The sequence below is a fragment of the Cavia porcellus genome, unplaced genomic scaffold (genome assembly GCF_034190915.1).
Source record: "Cavia porcellus strain 051 isolate PalLab524CR breed Dunkin Hartley unplaced genomic scaffold, mCavPor4.1 scaffold_25, whole genome shotgun sequence".
Taxonomy (NCBI): Eukaryota; Metazoa; Chordata; class Mammalia; order Rodentia; family Caviidae; genus Cavia; species Cavia porcellus.
In genome coordinates, this window is record NW_026947508.1 from 17,119,628 (window position 1) to 17,143,150 (window position 23,523).

Here is a 23,523-nt window from a genome sequence, read left to right on the forward strand (position 1 = left end):
AACCAATGCCTCCTTGGGTCCCCAGAGCAGTGCTGGGGGGATTTTGATGTCCTCCCTTCACAGATGAGGAAACTGAGGCTTAGCGAAACAAAGTGACTTTTCCAAGCTCACATAATGCCTTACACTTTACCTCCTGGATCCCACCTCATGCTTCTTTTGGACAATGGAAAAAGTGTGGTGTCTCCCAGTCACCGGTAGCCCAGGTCAGGTCGCACGCCGCCATGCCATGGATCCCATCCAGGCCCGGGTTTAGGTTACCTCAGTCCCAGCAGCCCAGACAGGGTACAACAGGAGCTGCTGGCCGAGGTCCAGAGCAGCATCTGACACTTGAGTCCCATGCCAGGCTGATGTGCTGCCTGGGCCGTGGGCTGCTGGCCAGTCTGGGTGCAGACCATGCCATTGCCCTCTTGAAGAATGCTTCAGAGTCCCCCTCTTGCTTGTGGGATCAGATCCAGCCTCCTTAGGGAGTTCACCTCCGGGCCCTTTCCGTGCCATCGCCTTCCAGGCAGGTTTGTTCCCCCTGCAGAGGACCTGCAGTCCAGAGCTGCAGAGAGCCGTCCTGGGTTTTAGCATTCCGGTCCTGGCCTTCGGGCCTCTGTGCCTTTGATTTGCTGTGACTGCTCAGTGCTGAGCCCTTTCCCCTGGTCTCCTCTGAGACGCCTTTCTCATACCCCGGACTCTTTCATATCCTGCTCCCAGCCTGGACCAGCCCTCTGTCCCTGTCTGGCTCAAGTCTGGAAGCTCCTCAAGGGAAAGGCCAGCTGACCTGTCCCTGCATCCCCAGTGCCGGGCACACGCAGGGTGGAGTAGCTGTTGGCTGAATGGCCCTGACTTTGCTACTTAATTCGGACGCTGGGGGAGAAGTCAGGTATGGCTGCCAAGAAGAAGGAAGGGGCCTTTGAGCTCAGTTTTGGAGCAGACGTTAGTCAGGCTAACAAAGCAATAAGAGCCAAGCATTCCAGGGAGAGCATTCGGGAAGTGTCAAGTCACCATGGCCCGAGGAAGTACGGTGCCTTTTGCAAACAAAAGGGAGTTTAGGATGGCTGGACCCTCGGGCTGTGGCCTGGCAGGTAATTATTTGACCCAGTTTGTAAAACTTCTGAAAACACCTTGGAGGGAGCTTGGACTCTATCTTGCAGCCAGTGAGACGCTGAAGGTCTTGGGATCAGTTAGGACATGATCAGACCCTGGCTTTACATCTCACCCCACTGCCACGTGCCAGCTGGCTGCGTGGACTCCGCCACGTCTGTTCTTCATACTGAGCATGCGGTGTGAGCAGGCAGACACAGACCTCACCTAGAACGAGGGCCAGAGGACACATCAGACTAACAGGACTCACCCACACGGTGACACTTAGTTCTCACAAGGACCCATTTGCAGTTGCAGAAACCAAGACCCAGAGAGAACAGGCTTGCCTGCTGTCTCACACTAGAAAGTGCCAGAACCAAGGATTTAGCCTGGAGAATCTATACCCTAGACCCCTGCCACCTTCTCTCCTTTCCTTCCTGCCCTCATACAGACCTGTGCAGAGAGAGAGAGAGAACATACCCATACCCACATGTGTACATACACACAGTGATGGTTTTCTTGTTTTGTGTTGTCTATTTCAGATGTCTGTTTCTGGCCCTGCCCATGTGCCCTTGCAAAGGTTCCTTCCCCTCCCTGGTGTCAGTTTCTACGTCTGTAAAATGGATAAATAGCAGCACAGGTCCCTTTGGTCATCCTGAGTCTGCAGTGGTATTCAGAGTGTCCTGGCCGGTCCTTGGCACACGATAGGTGATTAACAAAAGCCCCCTCTTCACGTCTTTGGAATGCTCACATACAGATGGTATTTGTGCAGACAAATACCATCTGTGGCCCTAGGGAATCATAGCTCTGGACAGAGCTGGCCGGGGTGGCCTAGGGAGCAAGGACAACCATCCACCCCAGCCTGAGAGCCGGGGCCCCACGAAGCCACCTCCTGTGGGCCTAACGCTAACGACTTCAGTGTGTCTCTCCTTTTAGCTCAAATATTTCTGAAATGTACACTTCTCATTCACACGTAGCTGGAGGCTGACGGGGCCTCCCAGCCTGTGCAATCAGGGCCTCCTGATTGCTTTCTTCTGTGCAGTCTCCAGGAGGGAGAGGGTTTTGGGCACTGTGGTGCTACGGCCGGAGCTGCTTCCAGCCCCAAATCCTGAGGAAGCCCAATCCCCTGAGGAAGGGGCTCTGGACTGAGGACTCTGGTTCTAGCTTCTGCCTGGATGCTGCAAATCTGTGTGGCCTCACTTTCTTCATCTGTCCATTGGGTTTGTTTTTTTGAAATGGGCACTTGGCGCTTCAGGGTGTCACTGCCCCTGAACAGAAACGGGGCTCCACAACCCCCCGGCTCAGCTCGCAGCTCTCACCGCTGCTTGCTGCACCCTTCGCCCATCCTAATTCCCACGAGTCACACTCCCACTGGCTCCTCACCCGTGCCCTCCCGTGCCCTCTGCCTGCCAGCAGCACCCACTCTTCCAGCCTCCAGCCCAGAGTCACTTCCTCCAGGAAGCCGTCCCGACATGCAGCATCCATCTCCCCGTCCTGTCGCACATTCCCCACCGTACGCTCCACACGGCCCCATTGTAATCTTTGTCACATCCGGAGGGTGATTAATTATCTGTGTACAGTGACAGCAGCTTCCCGTGTGAGGGACTGTCATTGTCACAGTGGGAATGGGGATGGGGACATTTCCAGCCCTTCGGAGGCAGCTCAGTGGAGCTCAGTGGCCCCCAAAGCGTGGGAAGCAGAACGATGTCAGGTAGTATGCAGATGAATGTTTTTAATTGTAATAGTCTCATGTTTGTTTTCCTTCTTTTTATGTCAAGTGATATTGGTTTTCCATTTATAATAATGCTTCCTTTTTTTTCTCTTTAAAATGCACTTAAGAAAAAAAAAGAGTCAGTGGGAAAAAAAATAGTAACTAAATGATAGTGCAGATGTGAGTGGGATGGCCAAGGCCATCCAGCCTGGCTGCCCTGATGGAGCAGGACTGTAGGGGTGTTCAAGCCCGTGGGTGGGGACGGGGTCTTGGGCACCCCAGTACCTACCCTTCAGGGACGCACCGACCATGGGAAGAGGAAACAAGAACAGTCCCCGCCAAGGATACCTGCAAGTTCTGGGGCCCCTTGGAACACCAGTGGCTGCAGAGCTGTGGGGGAGGTGGGTGCTGGAGGACTTCCTGGTAGATGTGACCTGAGCTGGGACTTCACAGATGAGGAGCATAGGGGCGGTCAAAGGGAGCATGGAGGGGAGAGGGTGAGAAGGAGCAGTATATGTGAGGTGTGGGTGTGAGAGTGCTGCATGGTCTGTGCATGGGAGAGCAACTTGGTAATGGAACAGCTGGGTGACCTTGAGCAATTCCTGGGCTTTTGCAGGCCTCTGTTTTCCCATCTGTGAAATGGGAGTGTATCAAGTACCTCCTGGCATGGTGATACTTGGATATTGGCATGAGTGTTCAAGGGTCTCAGTGGGTACAAGCTCTCAACCTTTGTAAATTTGGGGATTAGAAGGGGAATGTCTGGGGTTGATGTGGACATGGAAGAGCTGACGATAAAGGTAGGACTTGGCTTCCTGAACCCACACAGGTTCCTGAAGCAAAAACTACCGACACCAAATTCTCCCGGGAACAGGGACTTTTGTGCTTGATTTGAGAGGAACAAAGAGGAAATGCGGGGCCTCTCAGCAAAGTGGCATCATGTGAGCAGGAGGGGCTCCAGAGGCTGTGACCGTCCAGTGAGAAGGTGATGTTCGTCAGATGTTGGCAAGTGTGGTCTGGGGGCTACGGGGAGCCAGCCAGGCTAACCTGGAACCTCCTGGACCCCCATAAAATAATAGCTGTTACTTACTGAAGATCTGTGCTGGTACTCTCCTCCCCGTTAGCCTGCACAGCCACACTGAGGAGGTATTCTGGCCATGATCCAGGCGGGGAAACTGAGGCTTAGAAAGGGCCACGGTTGAGACTAGAGGTGTAGCTCCGCGGCAGACCTCTTGTCCGAGATGCAGGAGGCGCTGGGTTCTGTCCCCAGCACTGGAAATTTTAAAAAGCCCAAGGTTACAAGACATGTAAGTGAGAGAATCCAGGTCTCTGGTGCGGGAGCAAAGGGCCAAGGAGCTGGGTGCTGTGGGGCATGCTGTAACCCCAGCTGCTCAGGAAGCTGAGGCAGGAAGACAGTAAGCTCCAGCCAGCCTGGGCAACTTTATAAGGCCTTGTCTCAAAAATTAAAACAAAAAGGGCTGGGGGAGTAGTTCAGTGATAGGGCGCTTGCCTAGCATGTGTGAGACCTTAAGTTCAATTCCCAGTACTGAAAAAAATTAAAAATTGAATTTAAATCTTTAAAAAGAGCTGGGATGCCACTCAGGACTCCTTAGGTTCAGTCTGCAGTACCACAAGTGAAGAAAAAAGGTGCCAAGGAGAGTTTGGAGGAAAAGCAGCTCGTGCTCAGCTTCTGCAGAGCCAGGCTCTCAGCCCAGCCTAGGCCTGGCCTGGCGAGGAGGAACCGGAGGAGGACCTGCAAAGGTCACTTTTCCTCTTAGTTCTGTCCTGCGGGTGAACCAGGTAGCTGGTGACTTCCAGTCCGTGCCAGTTTCCACCTGGCATATTCTGTGGTAGCAGGAAAGGGGTCCAGTGTACCCTCCTGCCTGGCCTTTTGAGAAGCCTGCGTTTGAGCCCCCCATCCCCACCTTTTGCAGTACTGAGGTTTGAGCCCAGACCCCTCACGCTGAGCCACCTCCCCAGACCTTCGCATGCTTCGAGATAAGCTCTTACTAAGTTGTTAAATTGCCCAGGCCGGGCTTGAACTTGTGATCCTCCTGCCTCTGGCAAATCACTTGCCCTTCCTGGGCCTGAGTTTCCATCTGTACAATGAGGACATCGGTGCCAGGCCCCTCCTTCTTTGGACTACGGAACCGTCCAGCACTTGTCCTCTGGGTCAGCCCAGGAATCCGGCCAAGGGGTGGGGCCACCTGCTTGGCGGGCTTGGCGCCCCCACCCGACCCCTTTTGGTCCTGGGCGGTCTCTCCTTTCCCTTGTCTGCACAACTCCCAGCAGCTGTTCCTCAGGCCCAGGCAGAGAGCCCGGCTTGGCGCGTCTCGGGCTGAGGCCGATGAGAGAGAACAGGTGAAAAGTTCAGCCCTTGTTCTCTCCAGGAAGAAAAATCTGTAGCCTTCAGAGTGTGAAAAGCAGCCCTTTCTTCAGCTCCAAAGCTGCACAATAGAACTTCCCTCCAATTTGCCATCAAAAAGATGCCCTTGGCACCAGCTCCACCGTCCCTGGCGTCCCCTGGCTGCCCCCCTCCCTGCACCAGCCCCCAGGGTAAAGGGACACAGTGACCACAAACACGAGCCTCAGGCGGTCAAGGGGACGCTTCTGCATCCTCTCTTGTCAGATCAGGGGTCTAACTGGGGTCATCTCTAGCCAAATGCTATTTTTCTCCCTGCCTTCCATTCCTATCGCCCTGGCATGGGTCACCCCCTCATTACCTCCCATCTGGATTTTCTCAGCAGCCTGGGCACACTGCCCCGGTCTTCTGGCCCTGACGTGTCCAGCCTGGACCATCAAACTCATTTCAATAATCTAGAAATGTGTAGGGTAGCAAGACACCTGTACTTCCGTTCTGCCACAACTGCATGTGACCTTTTGAAGGTCTCCCCCCACCTCCTTGTGTGCCAGCTACTCTGTCTGCAGAATGAGGCCATTGGACCACAGCTCAAGTGGTCAGTGTTGGTTTCCTGGGGAGCCGTGGTGAGAAGCTCTGTGTGGCCACAGCATGTGGGGATTGATTAGTGATGTCTGCACCAGGTATAGAATTAGAACAGTGCTCTAAGCTATTCCTATCTAGTCTCACTGAGCTAGATGGCATGAAAGATCCCCTGTGACCTTTCAGGTTTCTCTGCCTTCACTTTTTCATAGCCATTTCTATTCCCACATCATCTCCACTCCCACAAATGTGAATCAGGGTTCTGCCATTGGCTTTTTTCCTGCTCAGGTACCCAGCACATTGCCTAGTACATAATGGATATCAGGATCTATTTGTTGAGCAAATGCTTGAAAGGGATCTATTTAAATCTGTTCAGTGCATTGCACAATTCATTTCAAAAATGTATTTTGAAGCCCTTTTGGCAGAGGAATGGTAGCAGGGAGGGGTCCCGAGCCTGACCTGGGGTGAGTCGGGCATCTCTAGGGCCTGTGTGTCTCCTTCCCTCCAGCTATTGGTCCAGAAGCTGATCTGAATCTCTTGCAGCCAGTGACAACTGGCTCCTTTTCCTCTCAGGGATGGAGATGGGAGGCGATAGAAGAAAGGGGGATGGTTACAGAATGTGAGGTCAGAAAGGCAAGGCAGAGCGCCAGACGGAAGAGAGACTCTTCTAAGGCTCAGGTTCCAGTTTTTGAGAATTTGACACAAACTGAAAAGTGAACAGGTACCCAGAATTTAAGGTACGAGTTCAATGTTTGGTGATAGATCCTTAGGATCCCATTCAGGCTCTTGACCTGCAGCCAGGTTAAGAACCTTCTCTACTCGGAAAGGAGAGACTGTGAGATGTGATTGCTGGTGGCAGGGAGGGCGGGTGCTGCTGACCGTAGATGGATAGAGATCCTGGAATTGGGACTAGAAGATCGGAACCTTGAGAAGTAGAGTAAGATGATTGGCTGGGCTATACGGGTGGGTGGGATTATGGAATGGAGAGGCAGGTTCCAAAGGGAGCGTGGCCTGGAGGATTAGAGTTGGGTGAGTGGAGCAGTGGAGGTAGGCGGGGGTCTCTAAGGGAAGGAACTTAATGGGCAGGATCTTAAGGTCAGGGCAGAGTGACTGACAGCACTGAGAAGGCAAAGTGGTGATTCTTTGCTCTCCCCACAGAAACACTGATGGACTCCACTACCGCGACGGCTGAGCTGGGCTGGATGGTGCATCCCCCATCAGGGGTGAGTTGTGGTCCCCAAACCCCACTTGGCCCCCAGGATGCCTCAACATTTGTTGCAAGGCCTGAAGGCCCCTCGCACTCCAGTCCCTTTCTTCTCTTCAGGGTCCAGAGTCCCACCTCCCAATCCCCTATCATTGATGGAGCACCCGTTACCATGGCAACCTGCTGGATGCCTTTATCCTTTATCCCATGGAATCCTCAATGCAAGGCCGGGAAGTAGGCACTTGCTTAGCTTCCATTTCAGATGAGGAAGCTGAACTGTCACTTCCTGAGTATGCATTCTATGTCAGACACCTTGGTATGCATCATCTCCAGGTGCACCACAGGGAGGAATAACCTCCTTTACTGATGAGGAACCTGAAGCACAGGGAGGCTTAGCTACCTGCCCAGGGCCCTACAGCTAGTAAGTAAAGGGGCCCAGCTTTGTTTTTTGTTTTTGTGGTTCAGGTGAATTTTTTTTTCCTTCTTTTTGGTGCTGGGATGCATCCTGAACACACACTCTCCCCTTGAAATGCACCCCAGCTGGGGCTCAAGTTTGTATCCAGGATTGTGACTGAGTCCTCTCCTCCTCTTTTCTGGGTCTCCATAACACAAGTCCCCTTTCATGGTTCTTATCATTGTACTTCTTTGTTTGGGTCATCTGAGCCCACATCTGGGCTAACTCCTTTCTCCCGAGCACTTGCAGAGAGGATGTGAGGTCAAAGTTTCCAAAAATGCTCGCGCTACCCATGAGCTGTGTGGTTTGGAGCCAGTTCCTTAATCTTTCTGAGCTTTGATTTTCTTGTCTATGAAATGATGATAAAGATGACTTCCTCAAAGGGCCATCATGAGGTTTTCTTGCAAAGTATCTAAGGTTGACCTTCAATAGAGAATAGCTAGGATGATGATGATGATCATCATCATTGTCATCGATTTTAGTCCTCCCAGTCTCTGGGGAAGGCTCTGAACTCCACGACCTATTCCTCCCTTCCCCCTACCTCGGCTCCTCCCCTGAGACTCAGCTGCAGCCCCTGGGAGCTGCACCCCCCCCAGGCCTGTGCACTCAATAGGCAGGGCCTCAGGGTCAGGCCTCTTTCTGTGGCTCTTTCTTGTCACCAATTTTCCATCTGCGAAGGCGGCTGGGCTCACAGCCCCACCCTGCCAGTAATGAGGCCAGGCTGGGCTGCAGGGCCCCCGGACGCAATTATTTGGGGTGTTTGGGCTGCAGGGCCTCCGCATGTTAATTAGAGAGAGGGGAGAAAGGCAGAGTGCTCTAATTAAGTGCTCTAATTAAGTTCTGAAGAAGAGCAGCGGTTGTAACAAGGGGCTGACTTTGTCACATGGTGCCACCAAAAAAAAAAAAAAAAATTAAATACAAAGTAGGGAGCTTCAGAGTGGCCACTGCAGGAGAGGCTGGGCTAGCAAGCCCCAGCTTAACCTCTCCTCCCACACTCACCCCTGTAGCATCTGACCATTCCCTGGGTACACTTGGCCTAGAGAATCGAAGTGGCAAAGGCACAAAGAACATCCACTGGAGGGTGACACCTCTCTCCTAACACCTGCCAGTCTCATAGTCCCACTTGGCAACTGGGGAGATAGTGGCCCAGAGAGGCTGAGGGGCTGACCCGAGGTTCTGCACCAGGGTACTTAGCAGTGCTGTGTTCTGAGACAGCACAGGCAAGTGCATGGCTGGGTCTCATCTCACATGACCTGGATCAGTCAGGTGACCTCACCTGTCCTCTTTTACTCCTTCTGCTGAACGGCGAGGGCAATGATGCCTTGTGTGCACATCATGACAAAGAAATGACGCTATGAGAGTACCTAGCCCAGGATCATCATGAGCGGGGAGGCTCTGCTGTTGGGGCCCTTTTCTATCTATCCAGGTGAAGCCAACTCAACACCAAGAGGGACCTGACAGGAGAGGGTGGGCAGCTCCCCTTAGCAAACTCTCTGGCCCACTGGGGAGACCAGACCAAGGGGCGAATGTGCAAAGCCGTTGCCCGGGGATTACCCCAGAGGCCTGGGGGAGAACTGGAGGACTCAGACCAAGCAGCCAGGGGATGGCCTGCTGCGGAGAGTTAGGGTGCAGAGTGGCTTAGTGATGTAGTACTTGCTTAACATGCATACGGCCCTGAATTCTGTTCTAAGCACTGTATAAAATAAAACCAAGCAAGAAAAAGTGCTTGGTGAGGGTACATAATTAACCAAAGGCTCAGCCAGGGGTATGAGCTGGGTCTGTGAGTCTGTGTGCAGGGACATGGGTACTGTGCCCTTCCCGACTTCCTGTCAAGTGCACAGCCCTCTGCAGCACAGAGGCTCCATGGTCCTCAGTCAAGTTTTTGATATTTAGGCTGGGATCCCCTGGGTACTGGAGCTTCTTCTCTAGCAAGCAGGAAAGGCAGGCAGGCTCCCTCTGTGAACTAGAGATCAGCCAGCCTCTGAGGAATCTTAGCAGCTGGAAGCCCCAGAGAAATGCCCTGTCTTTCCTGTCATACTAGGAGGTCAGTGGAGTGAGAACTGTCTTCCTTTATCTTTTCAGAGTCCCCAAGGCCAAAGACTACACCTCCAGATCAGACAGGGAGCTCCTAGAGGACAGAAAGTCTGTCGGACTGGCAGCCCCCGAGCCCAGAGCCATCTACCGTCCTGAGCAGGAGCTCCCTAGGTCAGGGCCCTCCCATTTCCCCTTGCAGGTGGGAACTTCCTGAACTCAGAGCCTGTGTCTCCTTTATCAGATTAGTGAACCCCTGGCTGTGGGAGCCTCGTCTCCCTCATCTGCCAGGGGAATTCCAAGAGCCGGGTGTGTGCCCTTCCCGTCGGCTTGGTAGTATACCACTTTCACAGGTGGGGATTCCTTGGAATCAAGGTCGTGTCTCTCCCATCAGATTGGAGATTCTGTCATGTCTCCGTCATCAGACTAGAGGGTCGCAGAAGCAGTCTGTGTCTCCCATGAGACAGGGTGTTTCCTGGGGCTGAGCCCCTACCTCTCCAACCTGATTGGCGTTTCCCCCACAGTGGGAAGAGGTGAGCGGCTATGATGAGAACATGAACACAATCCGCACGTACCAGGTGTGCAACGTGTTTGAGTCGAGCCAGAACAACTGGTTACGGACCAAGTTTATCCGGCGCCGCGGGGCCCACCGCATCCACGTGGAGATGAAGTTCTCGGTGCGAGACTGCAGCAGCATCCCCAGCGTGCCCGGCTCCTGCAAGGAGACCTTCAACCTCTATTACTATGAGTCTGACTTTGACTTAGCCACCAAGACCTTCCCCAACTGGATGGAGAACCCATGGGTGAAAGTGGACACCATCGCAGCCGATGAGAGCTTCTCTCAAGTAGACCTGGGTGGCCGCGTCATGAAGATCAACACCGAAGTGCGGAGCTTCGGGCCCGTGTCCCGCAGCGGCTTCTACCTGGCCTTCCAGGACTATGGCGGCTGCATGTCCCTCATTGCTGTGCGCGTCTTCTATCGCAAGTGTCCCCGTGTCATCCAGAATGGTGCCATCTTCCAGGAGACGCTGTCAGGGGCTGAGAGCACGTCGCTTGTGGCCGCCCGGGGCAGCTGCATCGCCAATGCCGAAGAAGTGGACGTGCCCATCAAGCTGTACTGTAATGGGGACGGCGAGTGGCTGGTGCCCATCGGGCGCTGCATGTGCAAAGCTGGCTTCGAGGCTGTGGAGAATGGCACTGTCTGCCGAGGTAAGGGCCACCCCGGGGCAGGCGCCGCTGCAGATGCATGAGGTTGGCATCGGTGGGAGGTTTGGGCCGGGCATCTGGGGCTCAGGCTGGCAAGGGGAGAGGCTCAGGTCCAATCCTGAGACAGACTGAGGCGGTTTCCCAACCTGCAGATTGCTTGGCTTCCGGGGGAGGCCCTTGGTAGTACTTAAAGCACCTAGGGTGGGAGGTATACCAGATGACCTGGGTTGGTGTGAGGCTAATATCTTTCTTTTCCAATTGTGCAATTATTTGTGATGACAAATGGTAGGTATTTGTCTTCATTTACAAAAGTAATATGGTTTCCTAGAGAGACATGTGGCACACACTCATAATCCTGGCATTCTGGGAGGCTGAGTCAGGAGAATTGCAAATTCAAGCCTAACCTGGACAGCATAGTAATTTAGAGAGATCCGATCTCAAAATAAATACAAAAAGGGCTGGTGATGTAACTCAGTGCAAAGGTGCTGGCTTCAGTTCCCAGTTCCAAAAAATATGCTGTGATTTCCAATGTAAGAAAATGAATAAATCATAATATATAACATTTAGATGTGAGAGAGTTAACATTGTTTGAGCTTTTGCTGTGTTGGTCAGTATAGACCAGGCTAAGCTGAAGTGACAAAACAAGCAAACATTATTTCTCACTCACTGCTACATGTCCAGCCTGGGTCAGTGTGAGACTCCTTCTGAAGCCAAGCAGGTAGAGGAAGCACTCTTAGCAATATTGGCATCATCGGGACAGAAGGAGGGAAAGACTGGGGAGGTTGTATACCGGCTCTGGTGCTTCCCTAGGAATGGCTCATAGTAGGAAATACGGCCGGCAGGTAAGGAAGCCATGTAAACAAAAAGATGTGGCTTCTAATCACAATCCTGCTAGCTATTAGCTGCACAACCTTAACCAAGTGCAAAACTCTTTCATAAGGTGTATGAGGAATCAGGCACTTAAAGCGTGTAAAGTGCCTGTAAGGTTTCTGGCCCACAGGAAGTATCTAGTGATGCTCACTGAAGGAGATGATATCTCCAGCTCTGTCTGAGCAGGTGCTCGCAGTGTGATCAGTGAGGATGGGTGTGCACAGGGATCTGAAGCCACTTCTGCTTCTTCCTGTTGTGCTTCCATTGGAATCTAGGTTAGGGCCGGGTGCTAGCGGAAATGTGAGGCGGGGGATGAGCACGGTGATCCTCACCTGTGACTCAGCTCTGTGGCTCCTCCCTCCAGGCCCTGGAGATGAGCAGGCAGCATTTTCAAGATTCTTGGGTGAATGGGGGCATCGGAGACAGGAGGCCGTGGGCTTCCTGGAAGCAGTGGCAGAGTCTCCAGAGATGACAGCAGTCTGGATCAAGTGTCACGGTGCTGGGAGAGGGAAATGTTTTGCTGATGAAATGGAAGGGATATGAGGACAGCTCAGAGAGGGAGAGGGGAGGCATCAAGGAGAGAAAGGATTCCACTTTTCAGGGAGGTTGTGATTTAGGAAAAGAAAGGAGAAAATTGGGAGAAAGGGCTGGTTTCTTAGAAAAGATAACAAATGTGTGGTTGTTGTTGTTTACTTGCTTTTGTTTTGTTCAGTTTTGGTTTTTGGAGGTGCTGAGAATCAAAGCTAGGTCCTTATGCATGCTAGGTAACTACTCCACCACTGAGCTACAACCCCAACCTGTAAATTCAGCTTTATATCCTTGGAAAGAACATAGCCTTGGACGGTGGTGAGGCAGAGTGGGGGGACACAGAAACAGGCAAACCAGAAACCAGTCACTCATTGATGGCCTGTTTGTTCATCAGACTTTCAATGTGTCTACCTGTGTAAGACCTTGTGCTGAGCGTCAAGTAATGCTGAGAAGAATCCACCTGTGGCGTTGCCTTCTGGGGCTCACAGCCCGTGGGGGAGTCAGACCTATGAATGAACAAAAGGGTGAGGTGTTAGACTTGTTTTACTAGGAACCTCTCAGGCTACGATAGGCACAGAATATGAGGGTTATCCAAGGTGGTGACACTGGCGTTGAATCTGGGCAGGGGGATATGTTGGGTAGGTGTCCCAGTGCTTCTGGAGAAGGGATCTATATGAAAAAAGGCCTGGAGATACCAATCAGTTCGGCTCTTTAGGGAGACTGTGGTCACCCTACCACGTGGTCAAGGGCTCCAGGAGGATGTAGGCAGGGCTTTCACTGGGCGAGAGGCTCCAGTGAGGAGGTGTATTCGTTATCTACCGCTGTGTAACAAGTTACCCCAATGGAGCAGTTTAAAACAACACCTTTCTAGCTTCTGAGGACTGGGTTCTGGGTGTGGCTGGGGTGGAACATCTAACTCAGAGGCCCTCCTGAGGGTGCAGGCCGCTGGCAGCTGAGGCTACCATGTCAACTGAAGGCTCCACTGCAGAAAGGTGGCTTCCAGGCTCCTTTGCGTGGTTGTCACAAGCCACACACATGTGGAGAGACTCACCCAGAGAGAATCTGACAGAACACCGGAGATAGAAGCCACCATCTTTTCATAATCTGATTCTGAAGTGACATCTCACCACTTCTGCTGTATTTTCTTCATTCAGCATGAGTCATCAGGGAACAGACCTGTCCAAGCTATAAGGGCCCTGAGGCATCTTAAAGGTTGTGTGTCAGTGGCAGGTTCCTGGGTCAGAGCCTCCCCTTGTAGGTACTGAGGATCCAGGTGGTGCTGGCTCAGGGTGTGCCTGGCCCTGGCTCCTCTCCACACCTTCCCTCCCTGACAGGTCACCCAGGCCCAGGCCCAGGCCACCCGCCCAGCTGGGTACACATGGGGCCCAGTCAGAGCGAGCTGAGAGAGCCCCACAGCACACCAGCTGCTGCGTGGCCTGCAGGTAGCCACCCAGAAAGGGTGCGGCTTCCATCCAAACCCAGCAGGCGCTGGCCCCACCATCCAGGCCACAGAGGAGTGGAGGCAACAACTGACATCCTAGTGGCTGGCCCAGTGCTTTCCCGTCCTCCGGCTCGGAGAGTCTCAGCCTTACTGTGGATCAGAACCACTGGCGAGTTGGCCTGGGTCTGACTCACCCTCCTCCCCAGGTCTAGTCCTGAGATGGAATCAAAAGTCGGGATTTTTAAACCAGCAGCTGTGATGATTCTGTCCTGGGACCACAGCCCAGAGGTCCACTGAGATAGCACATCTTAGCGTGAACAAGCTGGGACTCCAGGCCTTGGGGGTGACTACAAGCCCAGCCCCAGCCCCATGCACCTCAGGAGGAGCTGTCCTTAGAGAGGACAAGGGCAGAATCTGGGAGGATGTGCTCGGATAACAGCCACCGATGGGCCAAATATAATTTACAAGACAATCCCATTGCTTTATGGATACAAATCACAGAAAACAGAGCTGGATAAAGTCTTCTTGGCGTTGGAGAGCAAGGACATCCTCGTGGGGAGCAGACATTGTCCCCCAGAAGGCAGTGGTGGCTAACAAGGCCTCGTCAGTTGACAGCCCAGCCAGGGGTTTGAAAACTGAGCTGATTCAATCTTATGGCTTTCTGTAGCATCTAGTGAGTTCAGGACGTGGTGAGGGGGAGCCAGTATTTGGACAAGCATGTACTAAGTGTCCACTGTGTGCCATTTTAACCTAGTAAATGTGTGCTGAGCGCACAGAAAGGAACAAGACACAAGTCACGTGTGCTTATAACTTTCCCAGAGTTTTTAGTCCAGATGAATGGATGGGAGATGGAGAGAGCTAATGAACAAATAAACCAGTTACGGATTATGATGTATGAAGGGGAGAGGGGAGCCTGTGTGACCAGAGAGATCCAGCAAAAGACCAGCTTCAGGAGGGAGCAGCTTCTTGGTGAAGGTGGCATTTGAGCTGATGGGGGCTGCCCTGGGAGGGCCTGAGAGAGGGTCCCTGAGAAACCCAAGACTTGGGGCTTGCCGTTAGGTGGCCCCTGGGTGACGCGGAGACTCAGACACATGGGACACAAGGCAGAGCTTGTCCTGCCAGAAGCGAGGTCCATCCACGCACTTGGAGAAGGAGGCATCCTTTGGCCGGGGGATCTTGGGAGGCTTCAGGGAGGTGGCATCTGAGCTAGGAAGAGTGAACAGAAATCAGATGGGTAAGTGGAGGAAATTGTGCCTGAGGAACTGCGTGACTCAAGTCCTGAGGTGACAGCACAGGGCACCTGGTTGATGGCAGGTTGTCTTCCTGCATAGGGTCCGGGGCTCACCTCTCCCCTAAACATTCATTTATTGAGTCACTAATCTGGGCCTGCACTGGCTGTGTATGTGCAGGTGAGGGCTCCTGGGACTCCCCAATAGAACTTTGCTCTCTTAACCGGCCTGGTCCCAGCTTCCCAGCTTCCTCAGGGGCCCAACCCCACGAGGCTTCCACTAGCAGGTGTACCGAGAGGCAGGGAAATCCCAGGATTCCAGCTCTGCAGCTCCCACCCAAGGCCACACATCATTTCCTTGGACTCTTTGTCGTCCGTGGTTGGATTATAAAGTGGCCTGCCCCAGTTCTTCCAGGTTGTCTGTCCCTGTATCTCTACGTCCCTCGGTTTCTCCCTGCATACTTCACTTCCTCTTTTCCCCTAGCCCAGCGGGAGCCCCCAGCCTAGCCGCCTCGGAAGGCCCTGCCCACCTCTTCCCAGTACCTGACCTGCATCCGAGTGGCAGTGGCTCTGGGGGCAGTTCCGTGGTGAGCTCAACAGCCGCGATACTATTGGGGCCTGATGGGATTGTTAATATTTAGCTTGGATGGGGAGAGGGGCTGTGAGCCAGCTCAGAGCGGTTGCATGCACACGTTAATTCACTGGCTCCAGCCACGAGGCCCCAGTTCCCAGTTCCCAGGTGGCAGCTGTGGGCTTCTCCCAGAGCCTCCCTTCTGTGTCCCTGCCCAGCCCGGCCGCCCCAGTCCTGGCCTCTCCTAGACCTTGGCTCGAGAGACCTGGTTTCAAACCCCGCTCCTGCCATCACTAGCCATGTGACCAATGAGCTTCTCAGGCAACCTCTGTTTCCCCATGGGCAAAATCTGACGCACATGAGGGCTACAACGCAAAATCAGGTACCCTACTAAGGAAAGTATTATAAAAACAAGAAAGAGGATTTGTGCACGCTGCCTTTGGCTTGTGTTTGGTTTTGTTTTCCTGATGAGCTTTTCATTTTGAGGAAAAAATAACTCTTCTTTATCACAAAAACAATTTAGGTTATTTGTAGAATCCTTAAAAACTGTTGATAAGCAAAAAGGAAAAAATTAAAATTGCCCATAATCCCATCACCCAGAGATAACCACTGTTAAACTGGTGTAGAGCATTCCAGAGATTCTTATGTGTATTTACACATATTGATTTTTTGTTGTTGTTGTTTTTTAAGAAAAGAATGAACTGCTAAAACTGCTTGAGGGTTTTTGTTCTTTTTCTTTTTTCCCTGCAGTTCTGGGGAACTGAGCCTGCACCCTCGCCCGTGCTAGGCAAGGGCTCCACCACTGAGCTACATCCCCAGCCCCAGAAGATTTTTGACTTGATGTCTCATGGACAGCTTCCATGTCCTGAGAGCTTCAGTGTCATTGGGGGAGGCCCTGAGAATTCCATAGTATAAATGAACCCTACTTTTCTTTATAGGCCTCTGTGGATCAGCACACAGATTGCTTGCAGGCTTTCACTATTTTAAACAAATGTTGGCGTGAGCCCCGTGGTTCCTCTGTCTTTTTGACTTGCTGCTTGTATTTGCTCGGGATACATTTCTAGGCGTGGAATTGTGAGGTCAAAGGGCACATACTTTTTTTAGAGCTTTTGACACGCATAGCCAATTTATCCTCCAGAAACCCTGGGCTGAGTTCCCCTCCTGGCAGCAGCCCCTGAGTCTGCTGGTTTCCCTGCGTGCTCACCAGCATGGGAGTTTATGCCTGTGGCCTTGTTTTCTGTTTTACTCCCAGAATCCTGTGCTTTCCCAGCCAAGAGAGGGAGAGGCCAGGGATCCTCTCTAGGCCCTCAGAGTGGGAGCCTGGACCACCCTCCGGGTGGGCACCTTTCCTCCTGCTTCGGCTTCACCCCTGCCCTCCGAGGCTGGGTCACTGGTTCAGAAGTGCCTGGGGAGCCTGTAGGGGTGGGGTGCGGTCAGTCTGGGGGTGAGAAGGAGGAAGGCAGACACTGGCAGAGCCTGTGCTGGCTGGGGAAAGGGTGTGAGGGTTGGAATGCTGAGTGGGAGGGAAGGCCCAGACCCCTTCCCACAGAAAGTTCTGCTGTCTCCCTTTATAGGCAGGGTGGAGACACCCATCTGGGTGGGAGGGTGATGGGCAGCCCCTGTGGACCCCAGATTCAGGCCACAGGCCAGCCTTTGAGGAGAGGTTGGATGGCCTCCCTCAAGCTGTTGAGGTCTTTGTTCTTAAAAACTGAAAAAGGTCCACACCCTCCCCCTCTTCCCTTTCCCCTCCACTGGTCCATCTGCCCATCCATCCATCCATCTGACATTCACCGAACACCAGGTTCTGATTTTTCTGCTTGGAAGGGGTCATAATGAGCCAGAAACAAACATATGTGGAACACCTTTTATGTGTCAGGGACTGTCCCAGCACTGGGGTCCTTGTGAGGACCCAGCATGGCTCCTGCCCTCGAGGACAGCCACCCTGGAGATTTGACAGACACATCTGGGGACAGTGAAGGTGCAGAGGGCAGGTGTCATGTGGAAAGCAGGTGGGCAGGAGGGTCCCGTGGAAGCAGGCAGAATGGCAGCCAGGCTGGCGGTGGCCAGAGAGGGCTTCCTGGAAGAGGGACCACTCGGGTGGAACTGGGTGAGCAGCAGGAGCTAGGCGAGGAGGAGGAGGAGGAGGGGGAGGAGGGGGATGGGGAGGAGGAGGAGGAGGAAGAAACAGGAGGAGGAAGAAACAGGAGGAGGAGGAGGAAGAAACAGGAGGAGGAGGAGGAAGAAACAGGAGGAGGAGGGGGAGGAGGGGGAGGAGCTACAAAGGCCCAGAGGCAGCCACAGTGAGGGGTCCCCTGCAGCCCTTTCCCCTCTCTGAGTCAGCTAAAGGGAGGATCTGGACGAGAGGGTGTCAGATGATTCTGTCTCCTGGTCCTTCATCCTCCAGTGGCCGGGGCAGGATAACTTTGGCTCTCTGTCTTCATCTGTTCACATCCATTATTCATTCTCGTCACATCCCCAGGCACCTACTGTGTGCCAGTCCCTGGCCACATGTGGGGCCAGCCGAGATGATCCAGGCCCGCACCATTCGTAACTACGGCCTTGGGGGACTCTGAAGGCGTAGGGAGAGAGATGGTGGGGGGCTTTGGAGGCTGAGAGGAGCGAAAAGCAGGAAGGGAAATTAGTCCAGCAAAAAGTGGCTGGAAGTGATACTGATTTTTTTTTTTTTCTCTGTTGACATCTAAGAAGGTTGCAACCATGCAAGAAGGAGCTGAGAGTGTTCTTGGCAGAGTGAAACAGGGAGAGGGGCTGCCAGGGCTATCAGGGGCCAAGGGAGAGTCCAGGGACAAGAGGGCAAAAGGGCCACCTCTGCCCAGCACTATGGCTGCTGTTAGTTCCATTTAACAAACAATGAGCGTGAAGTCCAGAGGGGGTCAGCAAGTTGCCCAAGGACACACAGCACTCTGTTGCAGAGTCAAAATTTGAGCCTTGATTTCTCTCGTTTGCCGAAACAACTTAGTAAGCTGGAGTAGATAGATGCCCGGATGTTCTCTCCTTTCATACCTGAGGCTCATGGCTGGTTGCTGGGCATCAAGCCCCCATCCGGTAGCACTTATGGAGAGTGACCAGCCAGATATGGGGAGCAAAGCAGCAGAGGCAGATCCGTACTCTCCTGTTTCCCACTTCTGACCTCTTTTGCATGAATGGTGTCCCCATGGTCCTCAGCCACCCCACGGGGCTGGGTAAGATCATGCCCATTTTACAGAAAAGCAAACCAAGGTCTGAGCAGGGTCATAGCCAGGAAAGTGTAGAAGCCAGCTCAGCAGCCGTCCCAGGAGCCCTCACTGCCCTCCCTGGCTCCCTACCTGACTCTGCTTGCCTTGAGACCACTGGCTCATCGGACGGGGTCCAGGCTGCCTCTACAACACCCCACTGTGGCCGTAAACAGCTGGGAAGTTCCCCTCCCTCTGGCCTCTGCCTTTCATCTGGCTGGGCCTCGGGATCTGGCGAGAGAGCCCGTTTATTGAGGAAGTTTGTGCATTTAACAGTTTAAGCCTTTCTAAGCCTGTGGTACAACAGGATTTGGGAGCCGTTAACAATTCTGTGTGGTTAAGAGATTTTCGTTTCTCTGCGGCAGCTGGCTCGGGTCCCACTGGCCCACTCCAGCCTCTGCCCGATCCTGTTGGGGCACCACCTCCCCAGGGCCCTTGATCTTCAGCCCCCATCTCTGCTGCTTCTCCCCATCATTTTGCCTCAAGCTTCCAGGTATGAACTTTGACCTCAGAGGAGTAACTAAGGCCCAGAAGGGGAAAGAGTGTTGACCAAAGCCACACAGCCTCCAAGAGGCTGGAACCGAAACTGGGTCCCTTTCCCATCCCAGACGCTCTGCTTTGGGGAAGAGAGGACAGTGTGTTGTTAATTCCTCACTGGCAGAACTCAAAAAACCCATGTGACGCTGGTGTGATCGCTGCCAAGGCCTTGGAACAGGGAGAGGGAGACTCCCCTCTCAGGTACAGACTGGGATCAGACCAAGGCCTGCCGGGATCCTAACAAGCATCCTTCACACTACACCAGAAAGCCTGGGTTTTTTTTCTCTCCATAGCTTGGGGGAGAAATGCCATTTGTAATTATAATGTCTTACACATGTACAGTATTTGTTTACTTACACCCTGCTTAGCTCCAGAAGAGATTGGAGGCTGCTTTGGTGTGGCATTTGGTCCCACCCCATGAGATGCTTTGATCTGAATGACACCCACCCAAGAAAGGCACCGCAAAGGTTGCTGTCACCAGTTTAGAGGCAGGAACACTAAAGCCAAGAGGAGACAAGATGTTCCCAGGGTCAAGGTCAGAGAGCACTTTGAGGGGAGCTGGGCAGACCTGGGACCCTAAGCCAGCACTGCCGCCTCCTGGCCCAGGCTTCTAAGATGCCCAGCCAGGCAGCTCTGCCTCCCGGCTGCAAGCCTGAGACCTCAGGGAACCCCAAGACCCCAAGGGAGCCCATGGCCTGCTTCACAGGTGAGAGGAGCTGGGCCTGTCTGGAGCTCCTCACCCCTAGAAACACATGGCTGTGCGAGGTCAGTGGTGGGTTTGGGGCAGCATGATCAGGGTCCGGGCGATCTGGACTGGCCCGGGGCCAGGGGCCAGGGGCATCCCCGTTAGGTCTGGCCTTGAGGCTCTATCGTCGCTGCAGGCTGGATGCTGTGTCTGCATTCATTACAGGGGCTCATTTTCTGTCAGGGTCACATGGCAACCAGCAGGCCAAGGAAAGGGTCCCAAGTGCTACCGCTGCAAGTCCACACGGACCACAGGCTCCCTCTCTCCTCTCTTCCCATCCTCTGATACTGCATGGCATCGAAAACTGAGGGCCAAGGAAGTTCAAACAATGACTCTCCCAGAGGCCTGGACTCGACCGCAGGGTCCCCTCCAACTGACTCTGGCTGGGCTCTCGTCGTGAACTACACATTGGAAACCACAGATGAGAGGTCCAGAGTGGAAGAGAACACATCGATTGAGTGTTCACTATGTTCTAGGCCTCTGCTTTGCTGAATCCTTGGGATCCCCACGAGTCAGGCATTATGGAAGAGGCAGGAGAGGCTCAGAGAATTATGTAACCAGTCCAAGTTCACAGGTAAAGGGAGGTGGAGTCAGAAATGAAACCCAAGACCTGCGCCCATCCCGCTGGAATGTTTGCAATTTCATCATTAGTAAATTTTTCCACAGTTTTATCTCATATGACTCTCAACAACACTGGAGGTAAAAGGGGTATTATCCCCATTCTCTGGAGGAGCAAATTAAGCCTCGACAAGGTGGGATGATCCACCCAACATTCACTGCTAGGAAGGGACAGAGCCGGGACTCAGATGGGGTCCCTGGGTGGCTTGATTCCCCAGCCTGGGCTCTACCTGGTGGCCCCTGCTGCTGCTCCTGCTCCTAACCTGTCCTGAACCCATTCTCCCAGGCTTTTGTCCCCTCACTCATCACCCAGGCCACCATGTTCATGTTGACATGGCAGTGGACGCTCCCCTGGCCTGCCGTAGCATGTGACAAGGTGACCATACCTTTCCTGTGACCATATCTCTTTGGGAGCCCCTCCTGGATGCTTTATGGTGATTTTGCTCGTCTCCCTCCCTCTGCACCAGGGACGCCCCGTGCCAAGTCCTTAGCCTCTCCTCTCCCTGTGCCTGGCTCACGCCCTCCTGTCCCATGGTGTCAAAGGCCTCCTCTGGGATCATCTCCAGCCCAGCCTCCTCTCTGGAGTCCAGATCACCACCCACCTGCCTGCTGGCCACCCCTGCCTTGCTTAGTCTCTCCCCAAGCTGCAACCAGAGGGCTCTTTGGGATACTTTGCCTGCTCAGAACCCCCGAGGCTCCCCACTCCACACAGAGCCAGCAGAGCAAAAGCCCAGGTCCCCAAGGCAGCCCCTGAAGCCCCCCACGCCGGGTTCTTCCCCACCTCTGTGCCTGTCCCCGTCCACTTCCTTCCTACCTCCCTGTCGTAGCTGGCGGCCTCCTGGGCTGTTTCTTCTGCCTGGAATGTTTCTTCCTCAGATAGCCACATCGATTGCTTCCAAGCTTTTTCCGGGTCTCTGCCTAGTGTCATCTCACTGAGGCTTCCGATCAGCCCATTTTTGTGCAGGCGAGCATCCCATCCCTTTCCCCGCTCCCTCTCTCTGTCATCCTGTCACCAGCTGATGTACTGTGTATGTCTGAGAGCATCCCTCTGCTGCTGTCTTCCCCGGCCGCAGCATAGGCTCCACCAGGGCACACATTTCGGTCTGTTTCGCGCTGGGATGGTACTTAGCTCTTAGAAGGCACTCTGTGAATACTTACCGCAGAGTCCTCACTCCTGCCTCGGCCATCAGGCCCGTCCACCCCAGGGGAGTAACACTGCTAACGCAGGCCTTCGGAGAGGCTCAGGGTGCATTGTGCCACCTGTAGGGAGGGTGGGCTCCCGAGGGACTGGCATGGCCAGGATGCTGAGCAAATCTGTCTGTGGATGGGACAGATGCTTCTAGGTACAGATAGAGGATCTTTATCCTTGACAGGGTTTCCCATATGTTCTCAAATCCTTCTTGGATATGGTGGCCTCAGAAAGCATTTTTGATTCATGTTCATCTGTTACAGGAACAAATGTGATTTTCAGCCCTGCTCCTTCCCGTGGAATTCAGATCCCTGCCCTGTGGTCCCAGACCAGAGCCTCCTATGGGAACATTTCTATCATTAGGAGTGGGGGAGACCCACTGTGTGCCCAGATCTGTGCAGATACTGAGCCAAGTTTGAACCAGCCAGGGTGCTTCTGTTTAGCATCCCTGGTCCAAATTTGGATTCTGCTACCTGCTTACCTGACCCTGGCAGAGTATTAACCCCCTAACTCCCTTCCTGGAATCTCACTGTCACCATTTATACCATGGCTTTTAGGTACTAACAGCCTCTGGCTCTGTCCTACCTGTTTCTTGCAGCCTCCTGAGAGGCCACTAGGGCAGCCGTGACCATCTGATACCAGGTTGCCTGCCATAGCCCAGGTGTCTAGTAACAAAAAGGTTTAGCAATGTAGATGAGAGCCATTCTCCTAGGTTCTAATACTGACTCCAATTTTTAGCACCCATGCAACTCTGAGCAGGTAACTCACCTTCCAAAGCCTTGATCTCCTCATCTGTAAAATGGGTGGAATAGTAAATGGAATGGTACAGGGTGAGTTGTGAGGACTCAAGGAGGTAATGGAAGGGAAGGTTTTGGACCAGGACTTGGCATATTAGCTCTGATGACAGGAGCCTGAAATTAGCTATCAACCGCCTCAGTGTTGTAACCATCCTCTTTGGTAAATGAAACTAGTCAGAGAGAGCAAGAGACTTGCTCCAGGCCGTGCTGTAAGTGGCTATGAACACAACTTGTCTGATGGCCCATAATATGTGGCCTGGATAGGGCTTAGGGACCATGCAGAGCTATTTCTGTCCCTATGTTCCCAGGAGACTTTGGGCCCAAGGCCTCGTGTCAACCTTAGATTCTGCCCCAGGGACTTCTCAAGCCTCACTCTGACTCCTTCTAGGAAACCAGACTCAAGCTTCTAGTTTCCGCCTTCAAAGTCGTCACCATCCAATTAGCAGTGTTTCGAAGGCCTAAGGGTGGTTGTGGGTCTTTGTGTGCTGCCGGGGCAAGCTGTGTAGCCTTGGGAGCCCCCCCAATACATATCCCTGACAACCCCAGGCCTGCCGCTCTCCACCACACCCCGCTGTCAGAGCTGTCTGTCTGAGGGAATCCCTGGAGACCTGAGAGCAATGCACACGGATGTGCAGGTCAGCACAGAGCATCTCTCTTATGCGTGTGTGTGTGCGTGTGCGTGTGTGCTGGGCTTGCTGGAAGTGTGTTTGTGAGCCTGTGTGTACACACATGTGCTGATGGATTGGCCTCTGTATGTCAGGACATCTCTGGGCCTATGAGCATATACATACATCTCCAGGTAGACTGTGCATGCCTGTTCCTGTGCAGGTCACTCCAGAGCCCACTGTGAATCGTTCCAGCATTTGTGTGCTTTTGTGCCTCCCTGGCACACCTGTACACCTGTGTGCAGCTAGGAGCACACTGATGTGTGCTGGATCAGCCACCAAAGTGTATGGATAGGAACATGTGTGCACGCATCCATCCACGTGTGGAGGTCCCCATCTGTCCTTGGTGTATCTGCCACCACGGTGTAAGCACATTCATTGGGTCACTGGTATGTGTTTGCACAGGCGCCCAGGGGATCAGCCAAACTGTGTTTGCATGTACATGGATATTGTGTGAAGGCAGATATATGTGCACGTGAAAATGGCTGTTTG

The 23,523-nt window shown here is 53.3% G+C and overlaps 1 protein-coding gene across 3 annotated transcripts in view; it reads left to right on the forward strand.

Moving 5' to 3' along the window:
* The window catches only part of Ephb2 (EPH receptor B2), a 172,206-nt gene that overhangs the window by 50,556 nt on the left and 98,127 nt on the right, over window positions 1-23,523 (forward strand). For all 3 annotated transcript variants that reach the window (XM_063235724.1, XM_063235726.1, XM_063235725.1), the window contains exons 2-3: window positions 6,876-6,940; window positions 9,931-10,615. In XM_063235724.1, coding sequence (XP_063091794.1) covers window positions 6,876-6,940; window positions 9,931-10,615 — 750 coding nt within the window. The remainder of the gene's footprint in view (window positions 1-6,875; window positions 6,941-9,930; window positions 10,616-23,523) is intronic.